General features: G+C 47.3%; 1 protein-coding gene across 12 annotated transcripts in view; it reads left to right on the top strand.

Moving 5' to 3' along the window:
* RIMBP2 (RIMS binding protein 2) overlaps positions 1–22,983 on the top strand; it is a 716,511-nt gene that overhangs the window by 106,195 nt on the left and 587,333 nt on the right. For 8 of the 12 annotated variants that reach the window (XM_068119482.2, XM_068119476.2, XM_068119480.2 and 5 more), the window contains one exon: positions 8,791–8,872. The exons of 3 other annotated variants lie outside the window; for them this stretch is intronic. Coding sequence is in view for 1 of the 9 variants with exons in the window: in XM_068119473.2 (XP_067975574.2) it covers positions 13,417–13,419 (3 nt within the window). In the remaining 8 variants the exon portion in view is untranslated. Of the gene's footprint in view, positions 1–8,790; positions 8,873–13,325; positions 13,420–22,983 lie in introns of those variants that run through there. One more of the 12 variants, XM_068119473.2, reaches the window with a different exon arrangement.

Below are 22,983 nucleotides of genomic sequence, written 5' to 3'. Positions count from 1 at the left end.
GAGCGCCAGAGGGCCTTCCCCAGGTAGTTAGGTTAGGGTAAGGAGCAGGTAAGCTCGGAGGCAACTGCAGTGGTGGAGGTGTGCAGGTGGGTAGACCCGCTGGGAGAGGTACACGCCACAGCCCAGAAATTGTGCGAGGGCACCGGGAGATGAATCGGGGGAGTGAGACCCCAAATTGAAAAGCACCACAGTTTGGCCAATGGGAATTGGTTTTTAGAACCCATAGTGTAAGAGGGCCAATGGTTTGGCCGGAGAAAGACCCCGGGTAGTGTAAAGTTGTTAAAGTCATTTAGGAAACTAGGGCATGCCCGTACTATATATAAGCTAGGACGTGCCCGTACGTGGGTGCCCGTTCCTTGCCAAAAAAAAAAAAAAAAAAAAATTTGTGTAGGGGTGTGTGTGTGTAAACATCCTAGGGCGTGCCCGTACGTGGGTGCAAAAAATCATGCGTGCAAACAACAACAACAAAAAAAAACTTTGAAACCACGTGGCAGTAACGACCACAGAACCCCCCCCTCTATTTACATGAATGGTTTGGTCCATTCGCAACGACCACAGAACCCCCCCCCTCTATTTACATGCAATGGTTTGGTCCATTCGCAACGCCAAAGCGAACGGCGAACGGCTAAATCGCCATAGCTCGGTAAGTACTTGTCCGATTAATTTCAAACCTTGAAAAGGCACATCCTCGGGTCCCCAGCAATATACCTGGCAAGTTTCAAGTATATCGGACCGGTAGTTGTCGAGAAATCGTTGTCGCATACATACACACACACATACACACAGAGATTACTGGAATTATAGATAGATAGTTAGGATTGATGAACCTGTCGCACCATACGCAGCCACTTACCTGTGGTGATGATGATGACTCCACACCTGTGTTTTCTTTGTTTTCGAGCAGGAAATGAGAATTGCTGTGTGGATTGGTGAGACGCATCACGACGTGGATGAGACATTGGGGTGATTCCATCTCTCCCTCCCTAGGAGGGACTGATGATGAATTGGTGATAGCAAATTTTGATGAGAGTTGAAAATGGCAAATTTGATTGGTTAGGAGGGAGAGAAGACGAATTTGGTTTATGGGAGGAACGGGGAAGACAGTAGGGACGTTTGTTGATTTGTAAAATAGATGTTTATGGGTAGTGTTGTGTTTTGTGGATACAGTAAGGGGTAAGGGAGGGGCCATGTAGGTTACCTGGTGGGGAGGGGGGGAGCGTACGGTAGGAACGTACCTGTCTCACCTGGTTCCCATGTGCCCCTAGTGTGCATTACCTTGTGTTGCGTGCACTTTTGCGCCCTTACCACCTTACTCACTTGTCTGCTTCTTTTGTCTCCCACCTCCGAGGATCTGGCTTTGGGGCAGAGAGAGAGGAGAGAGAGGTGCTGGCTACGCAGTTGTGGGCCTGCACTTTCGCTGCTTGCTGCCTGGATCGATACACCATATGGACCGCAATGTTTGTGGCCGCCCACCATGGACCGCAGTTCTGTTGCGGCCAAGCACCACCCATTGATGGACCTATGGGTCAACGTGGCACCTATGCCAAACAGGTGAACCACTTTTAGTTGGCCCCCTGACGGCCACAATAAAGAAATGGACGCGGTTGGCGCCTTTCTTTATTTTTGAAAGAAGTAAGAAGGCCAAGTGCACCACATGAAGGCAAGACCAGCGGCAGAACATCGGCCGGCTGCGACACCACCGGTGATTTATAAACACTTTATTGGTGCACCGGATGGTGCTGACTGTGTGATGGGGTGGTGCTTTTGGTGCTTGGAAGGGGTGCTCTGCACATTATTAAAGGCCGTAAGGCCACAGAGCACTCGTGGGTTGGTGTATCGATGCTGGCATGCGTGCTCTCTCTCTATGCATAACATCTGCATGTGTTCCTCCAAAAACAGGTCCTGGATCGTAGTGTAAATATCAGCGTAGTCTTGTAAATAATGCTCCCTACCGGCTGTATGTTTAGTTTGCGAATTCTTTCCGCGATTCGGTTATTCTGTGGGTGTGTTTCTGTGAGGAGAAGGGTGCAACGTCGCAGGGGGACATATTTACTCATTTGTGAATATCTGTAAAACTGTCGCACTCAGGGTAGAGTTAATAGTAGAGGGAACTACATCTGAGTGCCACACTAAAATAGGTAAAAATTTATCGGGTCGGGACGCCCCGAGGGTAGAGAAGGGTGCAATGTTGCGGATATGGCATTTGGCCTCCATATCCGCTTGTAAATATTCCCCTATTTCCCCAATACTCCCCAACTATCCCCAATCCCCCATTCCCTAGTCCCATTGCCTGTAAATAACACTCTGTAGAACCGACCTTCCCCTTTTTCCCCCATTAAATGTCGTGCCCAGGTCCACCGCATCTCACGTAGACAACTTTCGGACATCTTGCTAGTTATTCTTAGTCTATGTCAGTTAAGGACTCGTTTCCATTAATTCTGACTCTTCGTTGCACCAGAATGTGATTGTATGGCACCAGTAGTGAGTTTAGGACCTTCCCCTACCTCCTCCCATCTTCCCCATGAAACTACAACAACAACAACAACAACAACAACAACTACAACAACAACAACAACAACTACAACTACAACAACAGAGGAGATTGGGGGCGGCGCGGCGCAGGGAGTGTGCGTCCTCACACCGGCTTGGTTAGCCGCCATTGCCATGTGCGCCCACGGGGTTACCACGAAGGGGCTGGCTGTCAGCTCCTCGTCAGGGGCGGAGCCGGTAACCCCCCCGCACCCAATAAGAAGGGCGGACCGATTCCATCTGGGGCGGAGCTAACTAGCCGAGGGCGTGTCACTCCCCGCCGGATATACGCAGCGACTTACCGGACATGACGTCAGATGCGCCCCCAGCTTGGAGAAAGAAAGTCACCTTCGAGCGCTGAGTGAGACCTCCCGCATCTCTGGACCGGACCGGGTCGATTCTGTCCTTGAGCCAAGAGTGCACCTTGAGCCATCGACTGCCCGCTTTCCTTGCCATCAATCCCCGTGTGAGTCAGTTTTGTCCTGTTTATCTGTCGTCTGTCGGGGCTATTATAAGACCGTAACTAAGTGCCTACCTTCCTATGTTGTACCTCTCATCCCTGTAATCTGAACGTTCCGAACTAATATAACCTCCTCCGGAGGGCTTGAGAACTGAACCCTTGGTGTCGTGTCATTTTAACCCAGCCGTTGTGTCCTTTCCTTCATTGATTTAGCATAGCGCGATGCGGCCAACGTTCGAGTGTAATCGGGTAACCTGTGCGAACACGGCGGCCATTCCGCTCGGTCAAGCAACATCTAAGTCGTGTCCGTAACAATATATATACAGTCACGTGAAAAAGTAAGTGCACCCCATGTAAAGTTTTGACTTTTTCAACATACAGCTATTTGATCTTCATTTCAACAATATTGGCAGATAAAGGCGATATAATACAACGTATATCATGAAACATTTACATTTTGTCGTCCATTGTATAATTTAAATAAACATAAATGCAAATTTCACATGTGGAAAAAGTAAGTACACCCTTGGCTCCAGTAGGTGGTATTGCCCCCTTTGGCAGAAACAACCTCAAGTAGGCATTTCTTATAACTGTCTACCAGCCTCTGACATCGACTGGGAGAAACTGTTGCAATCATATTGCAACACGTAGGACACCATAGGCTTCTTCTTTAGTTATCTCATTAGTATGTGTTCTAGTTAAGGATCTGTTCCCAATAGTTGTCGACTGGACAACCCTCCCATCTACTTTCTCAACAATCCTCTCCAAGAAGTTCTGTCGCTCAAGCTTTTAGGTCTCACTATCTGCCATGATCTTTCTTGGGAAAACCACATTTCCAAGCTGGCCTCCAAAGCCAGTCGCCGACTGGGCATCCTCCGTCGTGCGAAGTCCTTCCTAGGCACACCTGAGCTCCTCACCACATACAAGGCTTTCATCCGCAGCTCAATGGAATACTGTTCTCCCATATGGGCCGGTGCTCCTGCCTCACACCTAGCTCGGCTTCACGCTGTTGAATCCAAAGCTTTCAGAATCATTGGAATCTCCTGCGATGAAGCTATCTCTGAGGGCCTTTCACTCACTCACCGCAGGCAGGTAGGTGGTCTTTCTGTCTTCTACCGACTCCTCTCCGGCCTTTCTCCCCCAGCTCTCTCTGTGCTCTGTCCCCCAAATATTCCTACAGGTCGCACAAGATCTGCCAGCCACCCTCTGATGGTTAAACTGCCGAAATCTCGGCTCTCTGCTCACATTCACTCTTGCATTCCTCTTTTCTCCCGCCTCTGGAACAAGCTCCCACACTCACTTCAATCCCACTCCTCCCTCCAGGTCTTTAAAACAGCTGTTCACCACCATCTCTTATCTTCCCCCATCCTTGATCTTTTCTCCAAAACCTTGATCTTTTCTACCCCCACTAATTCACCCCAGATCCACCTTGTTTGAAATTCCAACTTCTTTCCTGGAAGTCCTGGCAGTGTCCATATGTTTTATACCTCTCCCACCCCCCCCCCCCACCCCTTCCCATGCCTCCTCCCCAAAGCCCTCTCCCTCCCACAGTTCTCTCGATGTCTCCATGTCTCTCGGTCCCTGCTCTCAAATGTTGTGTTTGTGTCCTTCCCCCTCTCTCCCCATCTTGTCTACCGCTCCCGATGTTATTTGTTTTATGTGTCTGTTTGTCTTTCTGTGTGATTAATGTTCGCTCTTTCACGAGCCTCGATCTTGTATACAAAAAAATAAAAAACTAAAAAACTAGAACGGGCACTCGGTAGAGCGCATACCTTCGCCGCAGCTACTGTTCTGTACTTGGCATGGGAGTGTAGGGAACAGAACAGTGAACAGTTTGGTGCTGATTTCATGCAATTCTTAAAATACGATTTTGACCTTTTCGTGACCTTGACCTTGACCTTTGACCCGATTGCTCCCAAAATCTAATCAAATGTGTCCCGTATAATAACCAATCATCCCACCAAATTTCATGCAATTCGGTTGAATACTTTTTGAGTTATGCGAATAACATACACACACACACACAGACATACAAATAAATACACAGCGATCAAAACATAACCTTCCGCTTTTGCGAAGGTAATAAAAATAAAATGAAGATCAAATATCTGTATGTTGAAATATGTTGAAAAAGTCAAAACTTTACATGGGGTGTACTTACTTTTTCACGTGACTGTATATATATATTTTTTGCTGCTGGAGCGGGGGTTAGCCTTGCGGTCCCCATGACAATCTTCTCCATTTTGCCCTATTTTCTGCATCTCCCCTTGTTAACCCCCTTGCCGCATTTCTTCTTCGACCATCTTTAGCCAAGTCTTTCTCTGTCTTCCCCGTCCTCTACTTCCTTCTACATTCATTTCCATCACTCTTCTCAACCAGTCACTTTCATCCTTCCTCAGCACATGACCAAACCATCTCAACCTGTTTCTCTTCACAGCCTCCATCACAGGCTCTATTCCCATCATCTTTCACAATTCATCATTTGTCTTCCTCTCTCTCAACGATACTCCGCACATCCACCGAACCATTCGCATTTCCACCCTTTCCAGCCTTCGTTGCTGCTCTACGTTCATTACCCATGTCTCGCTCCCATAAATCATAACACTTCTCACACATGCAGCATACACCTTTCCCTTCAGCTTCAACGACACTCCCCTCCCCGTCAGCACGCCACTCAGTTCCCGAAACTTCTTCCAAGCACATCTCACTCTCGCAACCGTTGCCGAGTCTGATCCACCCTCTACATTTTTTTTTTTTTTTTTTTTTTTGTATACAGAGTCGAGGCTCGTGAAAGAGCTCACATTTATCAAACAAACAAATCAAACAAACAAGTAAAAAAAGTATATAAAATTGGGAGCGGTCGACAAGATGGGGAGAGAAGGCGAGGAAGCACACAAACACAACATTTGAGGGCAGGGACATCGGGAGATGTGTGGGAGGCAGAGGGCCTGGGGGGAGGCAGGATATGTATAAAACGCAAGGACACCAAGGACTTCCAGGAAAGAAGACAAAAGTCACCTCAAAAAAGTGGATTTGGGGTGAAATTAGCGGGGGTAGAAAAGATCAAGGTTTTGGATTGGGGAAGATAAGAGATGGTGGTGAACAGCCGTTTTGAAGACCTGGAGGGAGGAGTGGGATTGAAGAGAGTGAGGGAGTTTGTTCCAGAGGCGGGAGAAAAGAGGAATGAAGGAGTGAAGGTGAGCAGAGAGTCTTGATTTTGGCAGTTTAACCATAAGAGGGTTGCAGGCAGATCTTGTGTGACCTGCAGGAATATTTGGGGGACAGAGCCCAGAGAGAGATGGGGGAGCAAGGCCGGAGAGGAGTCGGTAGAAGACGGAAAGACCACCAACCTGCCTGCGGTGAGTAAGTGAAAGGCCCTCGGAGATGGCGTCATCGTGGGAGATTCCAATGATTCTGAACGCTTTGGTTTCAACAGCATGAAGACGAGCTAGGTGTGAGGCAGGATCACCAGCCCAGAGGGGAGAGCAGTATTCCATTGAGCTGCGGATGAAAGCCTTGTTTGTATGTGGTGAGGAGCTCAGGTGTGCCAAGGAAGGACTTCGCACGACGGAGGATGCCCAGTCGGCGACTGGCTTTGGAGGCCAGCTTGGAAATGTGGTTTTCCCAGGAAAGATCATGGCAGATAGTGAGACCCAAAAGCTTGAGTGACAGAACTTTTTGGAGAGGATTATTCAGAAAGTAGATGGGAGGGTTGTCCAGTCAGTCTTTTCGGAGAGACATCGTAAGAGTGTGAGATTTGTCAGGATTGAAAGACATGTTCCACTTGTTTGCCCAGTCTGTGATTTTGTCCAGGTCTGCAGAGAGTGAGGAGGCTGCAGACTGCCGATCTGAGGGATGAGGAATGGAGCGACAGAGAGTAGAGTCATCAGCAAAGAGATAGAGAAGATTTTCAAGAGAGTCAGAGAGATCATTGATGAAGACCAGAAAAAGCACAGGGCCCAGAACACTGCCTTGGGGACACTCAGCATGTCTCCACTCAGCATGTCTCCTAGGTAACAAAATGTGTTCACACCTTCCAGCTTCATGCCGTCTCCAAGATCCAACTTAACATTTCCTCCATCTGCAGCTCCCACTGTGCACACCTTACACTTGAATGTAGCTGCCACACTGGTTAATGACCCTCTCAAACCACTACATTTTTGATGAACCCACTCAGCGCACATTGTACATTGAATGGAATTCACTCCGACATCCTTCCTGCACACAGCACAGGGCCACTTCCCAGTTATTTCCACCTCACCACATGCTTTACCACTTGCCATCACCTTCGTCTTTCCGATATTCACCTTCAGACCTTTTGTCTCCATACATTCCTTCCACTTGTTCATCTTTTCCTTCAGTCCATCCATACTTTTCGCAATCAACACCAGATCATCTGCATACAACAACTCCCACGGTAAACCCTCCTTTACGGTCTGAGCCAGCACCTCCATCACAGCTACAAATAGTAGTGGACTTAGTACCGACCCCTGATGCACTCCCACCTTCACCTCAAACTCACCACTGTTCCCGTCCTTCGTCCTTACAGCTGTGCGCGCTCTTTTGTACATTGCCATCACTACTCTGATCAACAATTCCTCCACTCCTAACTTCCTCAATGCCCATGTCACTACTTCACGTGTCACTACTTCATATATATATTGAAAGGTAACTGTGAGAAATGAATACCCATCCTCAAGACTCCGTAGTGCAGCATCGTTCAGATTAATCCACCATTATCGAACGTAGTCCCTCATTTATAAGAATTACTATAACATCTCCAATTACTTTATTTACAAAGCAACATAGTCACGTAAAAGATCCTGAGACTTGGCGATCCTGAGAAATAATTAGGTTGAGAAATTAATTCACCTCCACAAAACTCCTCAATTAATTGATTAATCAAAAAACAAAAAATACTGTTTTTGACGAAGGACTTGCTCACAACTGTGCCGAAATTTCAGCTTCCTAGCTCAAAGGATGGCTGAGATATCGCCCGGACAAACAAACAAACAAGAAAACAAGAAAGAAAGAAAACAGAGTGAAAACTGAGTACGCCGGTGATAGTTCGCCTACTCTCAAAGAAAGACGTCTCACGATCAGCTGGGAGTCTCTTCGGAGACTTCCACAGTGGCCAGCAATGAGTCCAGATCTAAATCCCATTGAACACCTGTGGGGAGATCTGAAAACAGCAGTTGGGAGAAGGCACCCTTCACATCTGGGAGAACTGGAGCAGTTTGCACAAGAAGAGTGGGACAAACTGCCAGTAGAGAGGTGGAGGAAGCTCATTCGTGGCTATAGGAAGCGCTTGAGTGCAGTTATTTTGTCCAAAGTCTGTGCTACCAAATATTAAGTCTCGGGTGTCAATAATTTTGTCAATGCCATTTCTTTTTCTTTTCTGATTTAAAAGGAAATATTAAGTTCTGAATCAAAAACAAAGGTTCTGTGATATTAACAGTGAAATAAAGAATTGTGGAGACTAATTACTTTTGTCAATTTTAACCCTATTTTTCGAGAAAATTGTGAGTTATTTGAAAAAAGTGCAAGGGTGCCAATATTTTTGGCTACGACTACATCCGGGTCTGCATGCAGTGCCAGTCGACACTTCATCATCAATTTGGATTGGCATTAAACCTCTACCTCTGACTGTACAACCACCTTTTTAATGTGCCGACCATATTTTGACACATGAAATGACTGTAATACAAGTTTTACTGCAATGGTTACTTTTGCATGCCTTTATTGCACAGATAATAATGTGAGTAATGTATTATTCTACAGCTCTGATTACCTTTTTACAGGTGCCACTTTCTGTGAAGGTCCTACTGCTCTGATATCAGCAACACTCAAGCCAAACTGGAGAACCTTGAGCAACTCATTAAGGTGGTTTTGTCATATTTACCATGTGGTACTGCACACTTCTATCCCTCACCCTGCTCGGATTATTATAGCCCATCCCTTGCACAGCAGGAGACTGGGTTTTGTAATCACGTGTGTGTGTGTGTGTGTGTGTGTGTGTGTGTGTGTGTGTGTGTGTGTGTGTGTGTGTGTGTGTGTGTGTGTGTGTGTCTCTGTCTGTGTCTGTGTCTTTGTATTTTATTTTGTATACAAGGTCGAGGCTCGTGTGCGAGCTAACACATAAGATACATAAAAACAAACAGAAACACATAAAACATGTAATAAAGGGAGCGGGAGACAGGAGGGGGAGGGAGAGGAAAGCACACAAGCACAACGGCAGGGGGAAAGGGGCGTCGGTAGATCTGTGGAAGGGAGAGGGCTGGAGGGTCGGGGGTAGGAGGGGAAGGGGGGGGGGGGTACAAGGTATAAAACAAATGGACACCTCAAGGACTTTCTGGAACCAAAACGGAGTTTGAAATAGGTGTATTTGGGGTATCTTAACAGTGATAGAAAAGATCAAGGTTTTGGATGGGGGAGGATAAGAGATGGTGGCCAACAGCTTTTTTAATCGGCCACACTTTGATACAACGCCACTTCGATACAACCCCGCTTTGATACAACCCCGCTTTGATACAACCCCGCTTTTATCGGACACGCTTTAATACAACCCCGCTTTGATACAACCCCGCTTTGATACAACCCCGCTTTTATCGGACACGCTTTAATACAACCCCGCTTTGATACAACCAGGCATTGATACAACCAGGCGTTGATACAACCATGCTTTGATACAACCACGCGTTGATACAACCCCGCTTTGATACAACCAGGCATTGATACAACCAGGCGTTGATACAACCATGCTTTGATACAACCATGCGTTGATACAACCACGCTTTGATACAACCACACGTTGATACAACCACATGTTGATACAACCACGCGTTGATACAACCCCGCTTTGATACAACCAGGCATTGATACAACCAGGCGTTGATACAACCACGCTTTGATACAACCCTGCTTTGATACAACCAGGCATTGATACAACCAGGCGTTGATACAACCACGCTTTGATACAACCTCGCTTTTATCGGACACGCTTTAATACAACCCCGCTTTGATACAACCAGGCATTGATACAACCAGGCGTTGATACAACCACGCTTTGATACAACCATGCGTTGATACAACCACGCTTTGATACAACCACGTGTTGATACAACCACACGTTGATACAACCACACGTTGATACAACCCCGCTTTGATACAACCTCGCTTTTATCGGACACGCTTTAATACAACCCCACTTTGATACAACCAGGCATTGATACAACCAGGCGTTGATACAACCATGCTTTGATACAACCATGCGTTGATACAACCACGCTTTGATACAACCACGCGTTGATACAACCACACGTTGATACAACCACGCGTTGATACAACCACGCGTTGATACAACCACGCGTTGATACAACCACACGTTGATACAACCACGCTTTGATACAACCACGCTTTGATACAACCACGCTTTGATACAACCATGCGTTGATACAACCACGCGTTGATACAACCACGCGTTGATACAACCACGCTTTGATACAACGCCGCTTTGATACAACCCCGCTTTGATACAACCCCGCTTTGATACAACCTTGCTTTTATCGGACACGCTTTAATACTACCCCGCTTTGATACAACCAGGCATTGATACAACCAGGCGTTGATACAACCATGCTTTGATACAACCATGCGTTGATACAACCACGCTTTGATACAACCACACGTTGATACAACCACACGTTGATACAACCACGCGTTGATACAACCACGTGTTGATACAACCACGCTTTGATACAACCATGTTTTGATACAACCTTCTTTGATACAATCATGTGTTGATACAACCACGCGTTGATACAACCATGCATTGATACAACCACGCTTTGATACAACCCTGCTTTGGTACAACCACGCATTGATACAACCGCGCTTTGATACAACCGTGCTTTGATACAACCGCACTTTGATACAACCGCGCTTTGATACAACCCCACTTTGTTACAATCCAGCTTTGTTACAATCCAGCTTTGTTACAACCCAGCTTTTTTACAACCCAGCTTTGATACAACCCCGCTTTGATACAACCCAGCTTTGATACAACTCAGCTTTGATACAACCCCACTTTGATACAACCATGCTTTGATACAACCATGCTTTGATACAACCATGCTTTGATACAACCATGCTTTGATACAACCATGCTTTGATACAAGTGATTCACTTCCTGGCATTCAACTATATGAGGTTGTCTGCAATGACTGGGAGATGATGTGCCAACAGAAGGTGCATCACACACACTATCCAATTAGATACATATCACTTTAACATCAGTGAACAACACAAGTATCCCTGCAAACAACAAGTTTCACCTCATAAAAATGCACAAAATACTTTAGTTCAAGGTAAAAGTTATTATTATTATTAGGTTTACTCTCCATGAAATGGAGAGTAACCTATTATTACTGCTAGAGTTTTTCTTACTAGGGCATGCCCGTACTATATATATATCTAAAATTATATCCCCCCCCTCTATTTACATGAAATGGTTTGGTCCAAAGCGAACGGCTTGCGAGTACGGTGACAATCCCCCCCCTCTATTTACATGAAATGGTTTGGTCCAAAGCGAACGGCTTGCGAGTACGGTGACAATCCCCCCCCTCTATTTACATGAAATGGTTTGGTCCAAAGTGAACGGCTTGCGAGTACGGTGACAATCCCCCCCCTCTATTTACATGAAATGGTTTGGTCCAAAGCGAACGGCTTGCGGAGTTTGGTAAAGAAATCGCCATAGCTCGGTAACTACTTGTCCGATTAATATGAAACCTTGAAAAGGCACATCCTCAGGTCCCCAGCAATATACCTGGCAAGTTTCAAGTATATCGGACCCGTGGTTGTCGAGAAACAGCGGTCACAGACAAACATACAAACATACAAACATACAAACATACACACAGAGATTACTGGAATTATAGATAGATTAATATTCTTCCGCCCTATTTTGCACCTCCGAAAACTTTAAAATTAATGTTCTCAGCAACCGTTGGTCGGGTTGACAGGAAATTTTCATCAAATGATCGGCTAGGCTGGTATAATTTTTTAATGCTAATTATGACGTCATAGGTCACGTGGTATGGGCGCCATCTTGTAAAACACCTTCAACTTTGCCCCTCTATATCTCTGGAACGGCTGAATGGAAACATTTGAGTAATGGCTCATTCTAAAGAACTCTGCAATGGGAACAAAAAACATGTTTATTGACAATTGCTACCACTAGGGCATTGCCCGTACTATATCTATATCTAAAATTATATCCCCCCCCTCTATTTACATGAAATGGTTTGGTCCAAAGCGAACGGCTTGCGAGTACGGTGACAATCCCCCCCCTCTATTTACATGAAATGGTTTGGTCCAAAGCGAACGGCTTCCGGAGTTTGGTAAAGAAATCGCCATCGCGTGCACAAACGCGCAGGAAAGCGAATGAATCGCAAATTCGTTTTTATTAGTTTTAAAACATAGTTTAACGCCAACATAGTTTGCAAACGTGAAATAAATGAATACGCTCTCAAATGTGCCATCCGAGGCAGAGTGTGTCCGCCACGTTCGGCACACGCGCTAGTTCGCTGCTCTCTGATTGGTTGAATCGTTTTTTGGACATAGCTCGGTAAGTAATTGTCCGATTAATATGAAACCTTGAAAAGGCACATCCTCGGGTCCCCAGCAATATACCTGGCAAGTTAAAAGTATATCGGACCCGTGGTTGTCGAGAAACAGCGGTCACAGACAAACAGACGTACAGACGTACAGACGTACAGACGTACAAACGTACAAACGTACAGAGATTACTGGAATTATAGATAGATGAGAGGGCACCAGACTTTTTTGTTATTTTCTGTTAGCTATATGTATCTGTAACACAAAACAACATGATGGACATTTCTGGAGAGTAGCTTAATGTCTGTAGAGCTAAAAATGTGAGATAGGGGTCGCAAAACAGAAAAAATCCTCAAACGAGCATGTTTAAAGGTACAACTTTATCAAACCAATCTAAATTGTTTCCGAGACTCGTGGTACATCGTGATATAAGGTTACACTAACTACAACATGTTAAAACTCAATTTAATAAAGATTTTGAAGTTGTCTCAAAGAGTTTAACCATATTGTTTAACTGGATATGGATCCCTCTGAGATGATGTCACATTCCACAGCAATGTCACGAAGTCCAGCCGAGCCGAAACGTTTCCCTATGATGGCGATGAGATTCATGAGTGTGTGGAAGACCCCCATTCGTAGCACAACCGGCTTGAACTTGATCTGATGTTTCCAAACGATTTCGGCAGCTTTGGCATACAGAGCCTGATCGAAGGCACATACTATTTCATCAATGTCAAGGGCCTTCGTGATTTGGATGACGTTATTGAGGATCTCATGGACGGTCGGTCGATAACTTCGTGGCTGGTGCGTTTATGGTAGGGAGATATCCTATAGTGTCCTTCCGTACTGTGATGTTATCTCGTATCATGATATTAAACCCAGTCCATGAGCTCACCAATTGTTCAGCTGTATCACTCGTTCTTGCTAATAACCAGATGATGTTTTTCTCCTGTGCGCTTTTCAGTTCTGGAGCATGGTTGATTGCAACAGGCCTAGTTGATGGTGGATCTTCTCTTAGCCCTGCATTATATTCGGGTACATCAAGTGCTACTGGAGTTATGCTCCGGCTTTTCTGGCTGACAACAGGCACTTCTTTCTCAGGCAATCTGGCAGTGGAAACCTGTGGTTGAACAATGATGCCGTTCACCCTATGGGATGTTCCTCCACCACTCAGTGTTTCCTCTAGTCGATCAATATTGTCGAATGCCAAAGCAGTAGGGACACAGGGGTGACTGGTTGATGGCAAGATCACAAGATCACAAGATCACAGGGGGTGGAGCGCAAGGGTGGGGGTGTGGCCATGTCAAGCAGCCATGAAGGGCGTAGCCGGTAAGACCTCAACAACCAATCAGGGCTGAGGCGACATCGCCTGACAGGGTGTGGCTAGAGATTCCAGAGGGTTTTCTGGGCGTGGCAATAAAACCCTTTGCGCGAGGCCCCCACCTCAGTTATGAGGAGGACATGCGCTGAGTCAGACCCCGTGAGTTCGCAGTGACAAGTTATGAGCCGGGGTCCTCTGTTGAACGAGTTATGATGGGAGAGGCGCTCGTGAGTTCGCAGTGACAAGTTATGAGCCGGGGTCCTCTGTTGAACGAGTGATGAGAAGGGAGAGGCGCTTGTCAAGTTCGTGAGCTGAGTTATGAGGAGAGGAGTGTCAAAGGACTTTTGTGAGGACTTTTGTGGAAAGGCGCTTTGGTGACATCATTGTGGAAGTGGCGCATTGTACCGAGCGATACCGGGAGTGCGTATAAAGGCGCCGGTACAACTATTACATATGCAGTATAATCGCCAGCTTACCGATCCCTCCCAGTGTAATTGTCCGATCCGCGCCACCGACACGGGACGATCTCGCCTGCCGTCTACCGTCTGCCATCACCAGCTGCTTCGTGGTACGAGTCGGGGACCGGAGCGAGCTGTGGAGGCCATCGGTGGACCCTCAACCCGACCATCTACAACCCCGTGTGAGTGAGTCTGAGAGTGAGTCTGAGTGCGAACGGGCCCGTGTCCAGGGATAAGTATAAGACTGTATAAGGCTGCCCTGTGTATCTGCTTCTTCTTCTTCCCTGTACATTGCTTCTTCTTCCTATTCTTTGTACAAAGTGTAAATATATTCCTTGTTCTTCCTGTTTTCCTGATTTGACCGCCTTAGTGATTTCTCCATTGGGTAAGCGTGGCACGATCAGGAATCGCTCCCATCGGGTTAGTTCCCAGTAACAGCCGGAATCGCGGCTCGCTAATCGCCCGGCGTGTCCACTACGGCCGTGGTTCGGGTGGGGTTATTTCCTTGCTTCACGGCCGGTGTTAGTACTTAGGTAATAAGACTAATTCAGCTTACAACCCTATTTAACACCGACCGGAAGGAACGTGATAGCCCCGGGATCGCATCGGCTCGTAAAAAGACAAGGGGATTAATTTCCCCTTGATAAGGGGGAGGCCGACGTTTGAGATCCGCAACAATTCGTGTCAGGAGTGGGATTTGACTCAAAGTGCGCCTAACGCACTCAAAATTACGAGCGGCCGAAATTGTAGTAACATCTAAATTAAATCGTGCCATGGATAGCCAAGGCGGTCGGATGCCGGTGGGGGTAGATGAAGAGGAGTTAGAAATAACCCAGGACCCCTGAGAAGAATTGGGACAATTGGGAGAAATGGAAGAGGAAATTGGAGAGGGTGCAGCAGTCGGGGTGGCAGGCGAACAATATGGTGGCGCCTCGCACATGGCCGCGGCAGCCGAGCCCGAGATGCCAGAGTACATGCGAGTATTTATGATCCAGATAATTGCAACGTTAGACACCAAAAAGGATGAGACGAAAGCTCAGGGAGAGCAATTGGGAAACCAAATTGGGGGATTGAGTAAGGAGATGGGAGAAATGAGGGCCGATAGTAAGCGAATGGAAAACAGAATGGGGGAGCAATTGGGAAGTCAAATTGGGGGATTAGAAAGCAAATTGGGGGGATTAGAAAGCAAATTGGGGGGCCAATTGAAGGACGTGGGTGGCCAAATGGGAGAAATGAACAAGGGGTTAACGGGGTTGGAAAACAGGATGGGCACCCAAGAGAATCGAATGAAAGGGATGAAAGACGGGTTCAAAGGGTGTGGTAATATAATAGGTGGCCAAATAAAAAAAATGGGGAAGGGCATAGACCGCAGGTCGAGCGGGAAAGGCACACTGGTATGCGACGAGGTAGCGCGACTTGAGGAGCGCGGGGAAAGCGAGGTTGAGCCAAGCACAGCCGGGTGGACCGGGGTGGAAATCGCGACACGGGGTATAGAAAAGCCGACGGCCGCTGAATTGGAAAATCTTGTTTTATGTGCGCCAGCGGTCGTCGAGCTGAATAAAGAAAATGAAATAATTATAGTTGAAATCGGGGTTAAGGAGACGGCAGAGATAGGAATTAAATCGGAGATTGAGATGGAATATGTGCAAAGTCCGTGTTCGCATCATGATGCCGTTGCTAACCCCAATGGAAGTTTGCGGTTGGTGCAGGCGAGGAGGATCCCGAAGGTAAGCAGGATTGTGTATGGCGCGAAAAGGTTTGGCGCGAAAGGATTTTTCGCGCGCTTGGGATCCCGACGTCACCCGGGAGCTTGTGGAAGGTCCGTGGTGAGGTGTATGAAGGTGAATGGCGTGCGCGTGGGAACGGCGCCGGAGCGCGGGTGTGTTACAGAGAGTGAGGGTGAGTGCACAATGGAGTGTATGTGGGACGAGTGTGTTGAAACGGAGAGTGGGTGCGACACAGAGTGTGAGATGGATGGAGAGAGTGTGCGAGGATGCACACCGGAGCGTGTTGTAGCAAGTGTGCGGGGATGCACACCAGAGCGCGTGATTGGGTGTGCAGCGGGAGATTGCACACCCGTGAGTAGGTGTGCGCTGAGTGGGTGTATGCAGGATTGCACACCCATAGTAGTTACAGAGGATGTAACGGAGTGTGTGAGTAGAATGACTGCACCAGGATGTGCGCGAGAGAAGTGTGTAATGGAGTGTGTGAGCAGCGAGTGGTGTGCACCTGAGTGTGTAAGAAAAGAGTGCACGGAGAGAGAGTGCAGTAATGGAATGCACGGAATGTATGGGATGTGAGAATGCGATCCAAGCATCGACGCAGACCAGGGCAGCGTTTAGGCCGACGGATAGCCGACGCGAGCTCTCGGGCGTGGTGCGCTTTGTGTGCCACGGGAGCTGGCGGGGATCGTTGCCGCGGCGCTCTCGCAAGGAGCGCCGTGCACGATTCGGGCCGGGTCCCGCCCTGTATGGTCGGTGCCGTGCCGTGGCGCAAGGGGAAAACGGCACGACTCCAGGGGAGGTCGGCGAGGTCGGACCTTCGCCCCCTGGTGGGCACGGTGCTCCGACCGGGGGAGGTTGGGTCATCGTGGCGGAAACCGAAAGGCTCCGTGCAAGGATGGCGCATGGAACCTCGGTCCGAGTATGCCTCCTCCCCAGAATCGAAAATGCCGGACGGATCCAACCAACAGGAAACTGACCACCGATATGCATTGCTCGGCTTTGCGAAGCCGAGCGGTGATGAAATGTATTTCCGCACCGAGGCTCGGAGTATAATGGACAGCTAGCAGTAGTGATGGCGAATGGTAGTTTTACCATTCACATTACTCTTGGGGCACATGAGCAGTAGTTTATGGGGGTTGGCAGTGTAAACTAGCCGAGGGTGGGCTAGAATAAATGTTAGGGATTTAGAGATGACCATAGGAGACCACGATTTAAGTAGAGACATTGATACAGGTAGAGGGGACGTAGAGAGATTAGGTGGATGATAATGACGAGGGATGTGCTTAGTATAAGGGATGACGGGGAGCACGAGTTTTAGAGGGAAATAGTTAGTTAAATGATGCTGTGTGTGTGTAGTAGAGTGGAGAAATTGTGTATGAGCTTGAGGATGCGCTTTAGGCGCAAATGAGGAATTGAATGGGAATCTTTGTGGTGAGAGTGAGCAAATGAGGCAATGGTCGAGAATGATGTGTGTGTGTGTGTGTGTGTGTGTGTGTGTGTGTGTGTGTGTGTGTGTGTGTGTGTGTGTGTGTGTGTGTGTGTGTGAAAGTGTGTGTGTGTGTGTGTGAAAGTGTATGAAAGTGTATGAGTAGAGTATTGTGGACAAGTGTAAGTGTATTGAGTGATTGGCTTGCATGGGGTGCAAGTGAGAATACTGAGTGGTGTGGAGTAAATGGTGTGTGGAATGAGTGGTGTGGAGTAAATGGTGCGAAGGAGTGAATGGGGGGAGGATGGACCCCTTCACGAATACCTGGGGAGGGTAGTTTAAAGTTAGGTAGAGGGAGTAGGTAAATTTGTTGGATATTGACATCTGTGGTGCGAGTAGTAGCAAGTTGTTGCTTTGAGGGGTGCATGAGTAAGTGGAATGGCTGGGCATGTGAGCCTGTTGGTGAGTATGGTTAAATGGGCACTCCGCCACTGGTAGTCTGTCGGCCAGGTGAGGCCGCAGGTAGGCTCTGGGAGCCAGTTAGTGTTCAGTTGTGTGGAGTTCAGCAGGGCCCGAGGATCCGAGACAGGACCCGGGTAGCCCAATGCCAGAGAGGGCATCACGGGGTGAGAGAGCCAGGAGGGCCTTCCCCAGGTTAGGCTAGTTGAGGAGCTACGTAAGCTCGGGTGGCGACGTCAGTGGCGGAGGTGCGCAGGTAGGTAGACCTACTGGTAGAGCCACACGACCCAGCCCCGAAATTGTGCGAGGGCACAGATAGAAAAATTGGGGGAGTGAGACCCCAAATTTGGGAGGCACCACAGTATGGTCAATGGGAATTGGTTGTTAGAACCACATAGTGTAAAGTGGCCAATTGGATTGGCAGGGCAAGCCCCCGGGTAGTTTAAAGAGTTAATGTCAATTAGAGGATAGTTAGGATGAAATCTCTTTGCACCATCCACATCCACTCACCAAGGTGACAGGACTCCACACCAGGTTTTTGCAAATGTGTGGAATGTAAGACGCATCTCGACGTAAGTGTGACATTGTGTGATATTCCATCCCTTCCTTCTTGGGAGGGATTGGGGACGAATTTGGTTTAGGGGGAGATATGGGAGACAAGACGGTAGAGACGGAATTTGTAAAGTGTAAATACGGGGAGGGGCAAGGCTAGAGTAGGTTGACATGGGGGGTCACGTACGGTTAGAGACGAGCTTTCTCCGCTCGCTCTCCCGGGCCCCTCATGTCGCATTACCTTGTTATGACGTGTACCCTTGCGCCCTGTCTCCCGCTAACCTCTGCTTGCCTTCCTCCCCACCCATGGACCCATTACCTTTTGTTGAGGGGAGTGTGCAGGTGTCCTGAGTGGTGCGGCCGCACCTTTGCGCTGCACCCTGCTGCCTGCACCGGTACACCATATGGACCACACGTTCTGTGGCCTGGCACCTTTGCTGGGCAGACAATCGCGGCAAACATTATCTTGCCCTGCGGACCACTGTCTTTTAAGTGGCCCCAAGGCCATACAGTCGGACCACCTAAGCTGGCCCTGCTGGCCAAAATAAAAAGCGGACACGGTTTGTGCCTTTTTTATTAATCTTTGGTGTGCCAGGACAAGAAGACCGTAAGTTTTACGATGACACACCGAAGAACATGAAGCAGGAAGACGTCGCAGCCCAGCAGCCAGCCAAGCACAAGACATTATTTATTAGTTTTGAAATGTGATGATTGTGCATTTTTGGTGATGGTGCTTTTTGTGCATTTTTAAAATTTTTGGTGCATATGGGTGCATGGTGTATTGGTGCAGTGCATGGCATTCGGTGTTTCCTCTTTTCAAAATCTCTTCTCTTTCCCACAAAAGACAGGTCCTGGGTTGTAGTGTTGTAAATAGTTAGTAGACTTGTAAATAACATGCTCCCCACCGGCTTTATGTGTAGTTTGAGAATAATTCCGTAATTCGGTTAATTGTGGGGGCGTGAGTCAGTTACATCGTACACAACGCAGCAGGTGGGACATATCTAGTGTTTAAAACTGTCGCACCCAGGGTGTTAGGTTAAATGTAGAGGGAAACTACACCTAAGTGTCACACTAATTTAAAAGGTAGTCCTGACCCTTGCTTGAAGCCGGCCGTCCTCACTGGTATGTGGTTCGGCTCGGGGAACGAGCCTGGCGAAAGGAGGGGTGCAGTGTTGCGGTTTTGAGAACCCACACAGGTAACATCATTAAAGGTTAAAGGTTGCACCCCATAGTTAGGCCAAATGCAACACGTAGGTCACCTTAGAACATTAGTTATTTCTTAGTATATGTGAGATAAGGCCATTTTCAATAGTTATCATCTGCGTTGTGTAAAACAACTAAGAGTAGGCCCCGTTCATTCTGCAGCCCTCCCTCCAACCGACTCCATTGCACACCATCCTGTCTGCACCCCATTGCCCCTCGCGTTGGCCCGGCAGCGTTAGCTGCCAGTTGCTTGCTCAAACCAGACCAAATGCCACGAGGTAAGGCCCGAAAAGGGGGCGGAGCGCAAGGGTGAGGGTGTGGCCACGTCAAGCAGCCATCAAGGGCGGAGCCGGTAAGACCTCAACAACCAATCAGTGCTGAGGCGACATCGCCTGACAGGGTGTGGCTAGAGATTCCAGAGGGTTCGCTGGGCGTGGCAATAAAACCCTTTGCGCGAGGCCCCCACCTCAGTTATGAGGAGGACATGCGCTGTCACCCCGTGAGTTCGCAGTGACAAGTTATGAGCCGGGGTCCTTTGTTGAACGAGTTATGATGGGAGAGGCGCTCTTGAGTTCGCAGTGACAAGTTATGAGCCGGGGTCCTCTGTTGAACGAGTGATGAGAAGGGAGAGGCGCTTGTCAAGTTCGTGAGCTGAGTTATGAGGAGAGGAGTGTCAAAGGACTTTTGTGAGGACTTTTGTGGAAAGGCGCTTTGGTGACATCATTGTGGAAGTGGCGCATTGTACCGAGCGATACCGGGAGCGCGTATAAAGGCGCCGGTACAACTATTACGTACGCAGTATAATCGCCAGCTTACCGATCCCTCCCAGTGTAATTGTCCGATCCGCGCCACCGACACGGGACGATCTCGCCTGCCGTCTACCGTCTACCATCACCAGTTGCTTTGTGGTACGAGTCGGGGACCGGAGCGAGCTGTGGACGCCATCGGTGGACCATCAACCCAACCATCTACAACCCCGTGTGAGTGAGTCTGAGAGTGAGTCTGAGTGCGAACGGGCCCGTGTCCAGGGATAATTATAAGACTGTATAAGGCTGCCCTGTGTATCTGCTTTTCTTCTTCCCTGTACATTGCTTCTTCTTCCTCTTCTTTGTACAAAGTGTAAATAAATTCCTTGTTCTTCCTGTTTTCCTGATTCGACCGTCTTCGTGATTTCCCCATTGGGTAAGCGTGGCACGATCAGGAACCGCTCCAATTGGGTTAGTTCCCGTTAACGGCCCGAATCGCAGCTCGCTAATCGCTCGGCATGTCCACTAACGCCGTGGTTCGGGTGGGGTTATTTCCTTGCTTCACGGCCGGTGTTAGTACTTAGGTAATAAGACTAATTCGGCTTACAACCCTATTTAACACCGACCGGAAGGAACGTGATAGCCCCGGGATCGCGTCGGCTAGTAAAAAGACAAGGGGATTAATCCTCCCTTGATAAGGGGGAGGCCGACGTTTTAGATCCGCAACAATATATTGGTACATTCAGTGTCAGTTGTAGTAGTGCTGTCTGCTTTCAAAGTCAATTACCATGGCAAATTGAAATATATTAAAATCTTAAGTAATCAGAAATATATTTATCAAATTGAACTTTAATAGTGTAAAGGGAATAAAGAGATTAATCATACCCAGCGTCATCAAACATGAGAAGTGTTGTGAATCTGAGCTCCCTCCCGTCATCTTGTCACTCTCGGAAGACAGCGTGTCAGTAAACACTACATGTATTGATGAATAATGCTGCATGGATTAATACGAGTAATGCCTTAAATAATGTAAATACCACTTCATTAACACTTAATAGGATGATGTTCATATTGTTAACAATTGGATCACTATGATTTTCATCATCCTTGCATCCTATCACAATTTTATTCAAAGTTGACCTCCGTCAGTGCCTATCTAACGCCTTTGGAACTGTATTAAGTGCTTTTAAAATGATCAACATTGTGAGAGAGAAACAGTTTGATCAACCAATCATACATTGATTACATCCACATCATGAAAAACAACTCATATCACCATTTTTTGATTTTTTTTATTGAAAACATATTCTAAGAAATTAGGCACCGCTTGGCCAAAAATCGTGGAATCTTCAAAGTCCAATAAAAAACTTGAGCTACCCTACTGAGAAGTCCATCATGCTGTTTTGTTATGTCGATGGGTATATAAATAAGATAAAACAACCAAAGTTTGGTGCCCTCTCATGGTAGCAATTTTTGGACGGGCTCATGGTCTACATCTCTGCCAAAATTTGTCTGAATCTGTCCACAACCTTGTGAGATATTGTGTTCATAAACGGACAAACAGACAAATGGACAGAGACAGACATGGTTGAAAACATAACCTCCATCCACCTTTGGTGGTGGAGGTAATAACAGTCACATATATCTTGTATTGTGACACTCACATGCTCGTGTAATTCATATCGTTAACGTAATGTACACGTACACCTCAAATCATTACCATACCGGTGTCACCAAAGAATAATTTCCATGAATATTGGACAATAAAGATTATTATTATTCCTCTTCTTCTTCTTCTTCTTCTTCTTCTTATTATTATTATTATTATTATTATTATTATTATTACTACTAGCGTGACTCGGCGCGCTCTGTGCGCCTCACCACATGTTGTTTCAGAGGGCTAGGCATCTTTGACCATGTTGGTGTCTTTTGGGTCTTCAGGGTGTTTTGGGTCTTCAGGATGTTTTGGGTCTTCAGGGTGTTTTGGGTCTTCAGGGTGTTTTGAGTCTTCAGGGTGTTTTGGGTCTTCAGGGTGTTTTGGGTCTTCAGGGTGTTTTGGGTCTTCAGGGTGTTTTGGGTCTTCAGGGTGTTTTGGGTCTTCAGGGTGTTTTGGGTCTTCAGGGTGTTTTGGGTCTTCAGGGTGTTTTGGGTCTTCAGGGTGTTTTGGGTCTTTTGGGTCTTTTGGGTCTTCAGGGTCTTTTGGGTCTTCTGGGTGTTTTGGGTCTTAAGGGTGTTTTGGGTCTTCAGGGTGTTTTGGGTCTTCAGGGTGTTTTGGGTCTTCCGGGTATTTTGGATCTTTGGGTCTTCCGGGTATTTTGGATCTTTGGGTCTATTGGGTCTTCTGGGTATTTTTGGTCTTTGGGGGTATTTTGGGTCTTCAGGGATCTTGGTGGTCTTAAGTGTCTTGGGGGACTTAAACGGTCATCAAAGGTCTGAGGGGTTCAGCAGTGTAAACGTAATTAAGAGGCTGTTACTTTTATTTGCAGAAGA

This window comes from Myxine glutinosa, chromosome 6 (assembly GCF_964187855.1).
Source record: "Myxine glutinosa chromosome 6, kmMyxGlut1.1, whole genome shotgun sequence".
In the NCBI taxonomy this organism is placed as follows: Eukaryota; Metazoa; Chordata; class Myxini; order Myxiniformes; family Myxinidae; genus Myxine; species Myxine glutinosa.
Note: the sequence above shows the minus strand (reverse complement) of the source record. Positions and strands in the feature narration are given on the sequence as shown.